Source organism: Paramacrobiotus metropolitanus, unplaced genomic scaffold (genome assembly GCF_019649055.1).
Source record: "Paramacrobiotus metropolitanus isolate TYO unplaced genomic scaffold, Prichtersi_v1.0 Parri_scaffold0000287, whole genome shotgun sequence".
Lineage (NCBI taxonomy): Eukaryota > Metazoa > Tardigrada > Eutardigrada > Parachela > Macrobiotidae > Paramacrobiotus > Paramacrobiotus metropolitanus.
In genome coordinates, this window is record NW_026570507.1 from 31,447 (window position 1) to 39,241 (window position 7,795).

General features: G+C 43.3%; 2 protein-coding genes across 3 annotated transcripts; one reads left to right on the forward strand and one right to left on the reverse strand.

Annotated features, from left to right (window-relative positions):
- Positions 1 to 556: 556 nt before the first annotated feature.
- LOC129601856 (mitogen-activated protein kinase kinase kinase 19-like) lies at positions 557 to 3,292 on the reverse strand. 2 transcript variants are annotated; one of them, XM_055500764.1, is made up of 3 exons: positions 2,999 to 3,292; positions 1,669 to 2,688; positions 557 to 1,472 (listed from the first exon to the last, which is right to left on the reverse strand). In XM_055500764.1, exons 2-3 carry the CDS (start codon positions 2,099 to 2,101, stop codon positions 799 to 801), a joined length of 1,107 nt encoding a protein of 368 aa, XP_055356739.1. In that variant the 5' UTR covers positions 2,102 to 2,688; positions 2,999 to 3,292; the 3' UTR covers positions 557 to 798. The 2 variants fall into 2 exon arrangements, 1 of the variants encoding a protein (XP_055356739.1); XR_008692297.1 differs by lacking the exon at positions 2,999 to 3,292 and having other exon boundaries at positions 1,331 to 1,472; positions 1,586 to 1,811.
- Positions 3,293 to 3,506: 214 nt separating this feature from the next.
- Positions 3,507 to 6,292, forward strand: LOC129601858 (uncharacterized). The gene is made up of 2 exons (XM_055500765.1): positions 3,507 to 4,511; positions 4,604 to 6,292. The coding sequence occupies exons 1-2, from the start codon at positions 4,079 to 4,081 to the stop codon at positions 4,849 to 4,851; spliced, it is 681 nt and encodes a 226-aa protein (XP_055356740.1). The 5' UTR covers positions 3,507 to 4,078; the 3' UTR covers positions 4,852 to 6,292.
- The last annotated feature ends 1,503 nt before the right edge of the window (positions 6,293 to 7,795 follow it).

Here is a 7,795-nt window from a genome sequence, read left to right on the forward strand (position 1 = left end):
TAAAGGTCTTGCAGTGCCTTCGGACTCCACTTGCCAATGATTTCGATTGGTGGTGTTTTTTCAGACGGAACTGAGCGAACCATCTGTTAAAGCGGACTAAATAATTATGTTATACGGCTATTTTGATTAAAGTTCAGTTTCAGTTTATTATCGCATTTAAGTTATCTGGCCTTTTAGTGGCTGCTGCCCAAAGAGTAACGCTTTAGAAAGCCGCTACAGAAAAAACTGCGGAAAATGAACAGGCAGGCGAAAATGGCTATGCAAATGCGTGTGTACTCTTTAATACGTGCGGGAATTGTGGACTGAGTCTATGCATGGAGCCCTTCGGCAGACGCTTGTAAATCCAATTTGCACGCTGTCCGCTTCGATACATCGTTATTATAATTAGGTCTGTAATGTTTGCGGCAAAGCACGCGCGAAAGTATTATACTGTATCCCCGATATAGTATAACTGTACAGTATTAATACTTGTCGTTGCTCATGACCCATCGGTCGGACTTTTCGTAACATTTTCGTGTTGAAAAGAGCGCCATAAAAACGAAAACGATTTTTAAAATACGAAAAGTGCGTTTTATTTGGGTATCACGCGAAAATGATACGAAACCTCACGAAAGGCTGTTGCGTTGATAATTCTGCTTTTGGACAAATTTTCGCTGACAGATTATAATGGCGATCGATGACTTCTAAAACCTAAAAAATGCAGCAGACATCACATTCGTATGAAAGCGGTTGGCATAATTTTTGTACTGACAAACATTGTGCAAACAAAATGAGCAAAAAACAAAAAAGGTGCATTTATCAAGCGTAGTTGCTCCAGTACTCCGCGACATCACCGCGAAGGTGCCCACCCCTACGATTAGCAAGATATTCGGCAGTATCCGGTCCAGTTATCGGCAGACTTCCGCTTTCCATATCCTGAAGAAGCTTGGCCGCAGATGGTCGCTCCAGAGGATCAAACTGCAAGCAGGTTGTAATGAATTCCTGGATATTTGACGGTATCCAATCGTAAATACGAGGCAGCTTCCTGTTCGCGCTGTTCAGATGATATAGAACCGCCATTTCCAATATCACGGGGTCATTTTTTGCGCCTGTATAGAGCGGTGGCGCGCCGGTAATCAGATGCAGTAGGACGCATCCCAGACTCCAAATGTCACATTTTCTACCCACGTGTGGACCTTCTTTTTCGAAACTAACCATTTCCGGTGCCGCAAACCGTCCATCCTCACCTGGTCGAGCGGTGAGTTCATGTTGCTCAGTCAGATCAGCTCCCAACTGCCGCATATGCTGGAAACCGCCGATTTTGATGGTACCCGTGAATCCCGTTTTACTGAAGAAGATGACGCCGCTGTCAAGGTTACGATGAACGATGCGGTGAGCATGCAGGTAACCCAGTCCTTGAAGCAGTTCGTGTACGAATTTGGCGACAAAACGAACAGGCAGTCGAAGGCCAGCAACGCCCTTCAGTGAGCCTCCTACAAAGCAGTTGTCACATATTGATCCGCTCAATAACTGGCGCCAGTAATTTCCATAATTCAAATACTTCCGTAAATGAAATTTGAATTTAACGGAACTGGAATATGCTTACGTATGCAATATCGTTGCTAATTCATCGTACTGGAATGGAAAACCTCGCCATCTGCTTGTAGCGATTTCCTGTGCGCACCGTACCTGGACAGTGCTCTGTAATAACTTGAAATTCCACCGGCAACCGGGCATTTTGTTCATACAGAAAATCACACCCGTAATGCTTGACAATATTGTTATTCCCTTCCTGCAGTGCACGTATCTTGTAAACTTCGGCCCATTTCCGTGTTTGCTCATCTGCACTGGCTTCCATATCCAGTGCATCAATTACTTTACCAAAGGATTTTGTCAGCAAATCACGCTCCGCCTTCGTGTCTCTCGCTTCAGTGCGTTCTACTCGAAAGCGCCAGATATCCACATATATCGGTTCACGGTTAGGAGAATCTTGATATCTCATTTCGCCCTGCTCATGGGGCATATGCGTATCATTGCTTCTAAGAAACGGATGGTTTTGAGTGTTAGTTATAATAACTGGCTCTTTAAAGGGCAACGTCTGGTGGTAATGCGTTGCATCCATGGCAAACAGGGCCTCTCATGATTTCGTAAGATCTAGGAACGGGTGATCGCTCAGCTGCTCTAAACTCCATCGCTTCTCTGGATTCAGCTCCAAGCAGTGGCCAAGAAAGTCCTCGCATGCGCATGGAATTGTTCCCACTAGACTGATCTCCGGCCCGATAACGAGTCCTTTTTGCTTACCGGCGTCTTTATATAATGCCTTCAGCTCCGGTAGCAGAGATTTTTTCAGTGGCAAATATTGGACACCGCGTTTGAGCCGCCCGTCCCGCAGTAGTGTTAGTGGTCGACCAAAGTTGATAAGCTGAATGGCCAAGCAGCCGAGCGCCCACGCATCAACTTTGCTGGTGTCGTCGGCTAATTCCGGTAAAGCTGCAACGCCTTCCGGCGGGATGCACGCCACATTGGGTGAGCCGTCGTCGGTCCATTTCGTCCACAGCGCCTTTAAATCCTTCTCTTCGCCGAGAGTAACTTTTAAGCTCCCGTTGAACTTGACATTATCCCAAAAGATTCCTCCGTAGCACGGTGGCTTTGCGCTTGCAGCTTTCAGTATAGCGCAAAGCTTCTGACGGGTGGTTTGCAGTTGGTCGTCTAAAAACCAAATAATTTTCGAACGATTTCACAGAAATAGAAGAACTTTTTTTAACAAGCGTGCGCGAGTCTATTAAAATTATTGTTTACGCATAATTGAAGGAACTCAAAACTATCCCATACTCGAATCAAATCTGCAAATACTGCAGCCTAATATTACGGATGTGATACACAAAACCCAATGGGTATCGCTAATCTTTACGATATTTTACTGCCTTAAGGCCATGGCTATTTTGGCTTTAATGCTAAAATGGCATTTTCCGTAAAAACTAATGACGAATCAAAGGCGTGCAATAAAAGATTAAACCACCTTCTGCCATCGTGATTCACCGCTTAGTGATTCCAACAGGATGTCAACATACTGGGAAATGGGATCAAGGAGCAATGTTAGATTACAGCGTGACACTCCTTGCAGCTGATGGTAGGAACGCTTAGTTCCACGAATGGGACGAGAAAACAGCCTGTGACTGTGTTTCCGCTTCCTGTTTATATGATTGTATCCGTCGGTGTTGGGCAGTATGGTTCGTACTGGTATGGCAGTACGAGATCTGTTCCAATGCAGCCTTATCGATAGTAAATACAGAGAATGTTTACCAAGCCCGATAAACCGATAAACTTCCTGAGCTTTAATAATAGTGGTGGCACTGGCTGAGCGTATAATCATGTACACGGTACAAGTATAATTATTAGGCTCTATGTGAATAATTTGTGAAGTACCGCCGTTGCCGGTTCGTACAACTGTGCTTGCTAATACATGACTGTTTAAATGCACCGTTCGCGGCGCCGCTGTATCGCTCGGGGCTTGAGTACAGCTGCATTCTTTTAGCGCGTCCAGGTCAGAGGTTATGATATTTATTGAATGTGACTGTGAGTACTCGTTCAACAAGAGTTCTGCGTGTTGCTTACTTGGCAGTTAACGCACTGGCCGTACAAACATTCACTGCGCGCGGCACTACGAAAATTTACTGCATGTGCTGATTGTGCTGTCAGTTTGTGCTGCATTTATGATTTCGAAAAGCGATATACGCTACTTTAGTCATGAGATGGGTTTGGTAAACTGAATAATAACGATATTTATCAGCTTCTACATACCCCTTTTGTACGGTAATCATACAAGTGCATATTTGGACGATAGGAATATATAAATGTACGAGGTATATTAGTTTTTTTATCGCTTAGTTTAGGCTGGTACAGATAGTGATATCATAATTTGGACAAAAAATAGTGTTGTTATTGTCTGAAGCTTTCTTGTTTAGAAATATTTCAGAGCTGAAATGTATCTGAATCAGCTGTACATATGGACTATTGCTCCTGGATAACGCACACCGACAGCCATAATATAAATTTTTCGAAAAACCGTTTTCGGAAGTGATTTTGCACACGGGAGAAAATGGATAGTATAGCAGAACGTACCTCCGGTTCTTGGGGAATTATGCTAAACAGCATGGAGCATCAGAATTTGGAGCTCGCCCGTTATAATATGCAAAAACGCACGGCAGAGGAGAGATATGCAGAAGACATTCCTCTGCACAACAGTTTCGGCAACAGAAGCATAGTATTAGAGGATCCCCAAGAAAAGCAGAATAAACTGAAAGCGTTGGAAGGCAAACTCATTCATCCTGATAACTTTGAAGGAGCTAAAGACGCCTCTGCCTGCATTGTTTCGTCGCTAGACGCGCAACGGTTAGAAATGATTAAGGATAAGCAGGATGTTGCTGAGGTACTGGCCGGGATCACATCAAAGACGAAGCATATCCTTAAGCATCTTAAACCGGTTTACTTAGACCCCATTGAGGAGCTGGTCATTCTTACCGAAAGCGAGAGTAAGCGAAGATTTCTTGTGAAGATACGAGTATTCTTTGTGAACCGAACTAAAATAAAAGCATCTGTACAAGAACCCTCGATTTCTTTTCAGGGGACTTTCATCCGTTATCCGCGATGTTAGTGACCAGAGAGTTCCGGATAACGTTGGTACCGACATTCACGAAACAGATTGTAAGCGGTCTGCGCATGATACACGAATACGGTATCGTGCATAAGGATATCCGGTGCTCGAATATCCTTGTGCAAAGACACCAAACAGAAGGAACTACAAACTTCACACTGAAAATGCCCACTTTGAAAAAGCTTCACGTTGTAATCGGGAATCAGGATATAATATAGCGATCCCCGAAGGTTCGTCACAGTTTGCTTCACCGGAAATGCAGCAGTTGGTGTTCGGTGCGGACAGTTCGACAATTCCAGTGGACACAGCGACGGATATTTTCAGCCTCGGCTGCACCATCATTGAGATGGTAGAACGCCGTCCACCGTGCTGGGTATACGAGCAGGACGGCCAGATGATGCAGTATAACTTCAGGGTAGAACGTACTTTAACGGATTTCCTTGTTAATCTGGGCACGTTACTGAGATGTGAAGCCCAACCGGATGCCAGTTTTCTGGAGCAATTTCCCAGCGCCTCCGATTTTGTTGCGGCATGCCTAATGCGATTGCCGGCTGACAGACCGACATGCAAACAACTAGAAAATCATACACTAATTACGGGACTGCAAATGTGATTTACTGTACGCTACGGTCAGTAGATTGATTCCATTGGAAACTGAACACGCCGCTTCCCGGAAGAAACCAATCTGCAACATATTAATTTTGAAAACACCGCACGCCACATCGATGCTTTACAAGCGACGGTATCATCTGGCACCTAATCGTTGGCTGACAGTGACTGAAACTTTACGTCAGCAGAATCTGATATGAATTTATCGTTTCATTCTAAGAACGGGAATGACTGGGAATGACTTTTTTAGACTGCTGTATTGAATATCTCTTGTTTAGCGCACACAGATTCATTCATCGTCAGTAAACAAAGAGTTCTTATTGTTATTCTTAGCAGTTCCACTGTTAACTACAAACCCATCAGGGGGTAGCTTATGTTAAAAACATGCATAGTTATTGAAAGCTGACCATGGCTTTTTTATCATAAATTTATGGATGTTTTTGTCGGGTTTACGTACGCGCGTCGGGTATATAGTCGACTGTTGTGAAACTGTTGTGAAAGCGCTGGTTTTCCTTGTGAGATGGAACCGAACGGCTTGTCATCAACCACCGCAAAGAGACCGGACGGGATGACACTGATACCAGTTAGACAAGGAAAACCGATCGTTTGGGATGTAACCAGCTGGTGTACGGTTGCTGACTCTCATGTCACTGGAAGCTCCAAGAAATGTGGCAGCGTAGCCCAGCTGGCTGAAAATGCGAAACGTGGAAAGTATTCGTTTTTGGAATACGGATACCTTTTCTACCCTCTAGTAATGGAGACCCTTGGAGTATTTGGTCCGGCTTTAAGTGAATTTTTACATTTTATGGGTCGTAAAATTCGGGATTTGACAGGAGAAGCGCGTTCTACTGCTTTCCTTAAGCAGCGATTCAGCCTTGCTGTTGTCAAAGGAAATGCTACGGCTGTTTTGAGTACGTTACCTTTTAACCTGAGGGAGGACCGGGAATTTGGTTGTTTATTTAATGTTTAAATTCTGACGATTAAGTAGGGTGTCAGCGCATGCATCTTTTGTTATTTGGGTGGCTATTGCCAATAAAGTACTATAGTCGACTAGATATGCATACTGTACATCCAATAAAATTGGCCTGTCAGTTTGAAGGTTTCTCGTTCCGTGGCACTGTGCATAGGCGTATATCATAATAATTATCAAAGCAGCGTCCGGGACGTTTTCTGTTCTCCAACCCACGTAGAAAAGATTCTCTCGAAGTGTCGCTTTCTTTTTTTCCATTCGCTGGTTCGTTACGTACTTCCTGGCAGCATACGTGCTTTAATTAATTCGTTAGGTACTTCCTGAATACTGGCAATGTTACAGAAAAACTTCCAAGCTGTTAAGAAGGCTTGGTAAGTTACTAAGTTGTAGGCTTTAATATTTTGACCCCTTTGATGTCTGTTTGCTGACGTATCAAACAATCAACGTCGTTTGGACTGCAGGTTTGCATGGGAGCCAATCTGGCTCCTGATTACCCAGGCGAACTTTAGTGCCAGCCACCCGTCCGCCCACTTCAGTCGATTTCGTATGTCAAGAAAAAGGGGATTGCTATCTGTACTGCTGTATTTTGTATGAATGCGCCGGCACCCGTATTAATAAACAAGTTTTCTTGTCCGCTGATTTATGACAATAAGCCTATCGTACAGCAACTTAATGCAACTTCCTGCTTCGTTTTTGTCGTCAATGCTAGTGCAAAACCCCCATGCACGTTGTATTAAGTAATTTTGTGTTTCATCAGTTTTACACTTAAGCAACTCGGTCTGGACTTTGTGCCAGCTGTATGTTTTGCAAAATGTAGCACACACGTTTCACACAAATTATTGACTTTTACGTTACGATGCCGCATTTCTTCCTGAACTGATACCGCATCTGGCATCCAGGAAACATACTGTCGTTGGAAATTGCCAATGTCCATGCACTGGCTCAGCAGTTAGAATTATCTGTTAATATTAACCGAATATACCTCAAATTTAAATCGATATTTGATATTCCGTCCGTTTTTTGTGCAGGATTGCGCAATGCCTTTCAAAACCGTAGATCGAATACACGCCAGTAGTTTACATTCCAGAATGCATTAGAAATAAACCAGTCAAACTAAACAAAACTTGTCGATAAATTGTCAATAAATTGAAGTCAACCTAATGATTAGTTACAGGAAGCATTGACTTGCACATAAACTGCAGTATCAAATTGCATAATATATTATAACTGGTTCGATCTACGGTTTTTTAATTCTTGAGTGGGTAATGCTGGCGTAGTGATTTGACTCGTGACTGTTATGTCGCGACGTAAAAGTAATAAAGAACACCTATTTTATAACTGGATGCATAAACAAAAACATTTATGTAATTATATTTTGCGACAGGGTTGCTAGAATGTTAAATCATTCTGTTATTACGTTCTGTTATTATCTTTGGAAAGTAATGTGTACTACCCGAGTAGTAAATGTTAAGCGGTCCGATCACGTCTTATCATTCTGTAGACCATAACCTGTTGCATATTAGGGGGAGTTCTACAGAAACCAGTTCTGCTGTTATAACCGCTTGCGAGCAGTTTTTACTCGC

Coding starts and splice junctions, on each gene's coding strand:
- LOC129601856 (XM_055500764.1), bottom strand. CDS start 2,101: ATGGATGCAACGCATTACCACCAGACGTTGCCCTTTAAAGAGCCAGTT. Junction 1,473..1,668: donor TATTACAGAGCACTGTCCAG/GTACGGTGCGCA, acceptor ACTGCTTTGTAG/GAGGCTCACTGAAGGGCGTT.
- LOC129601858 (XM_055500765.1), top strand. CDS start 4,079: ATGGATAGTATAGCAGAACGTACCTCCGGTTCTTGGGGAATTATGCTA. Junction 4,512..4,603: donor CATTCTTACCGAAAGCGAGA/GTAAGCGAAGAT, acceptor ATTTCTTTTCAG/GGGACTTTCATCCGTTATCC.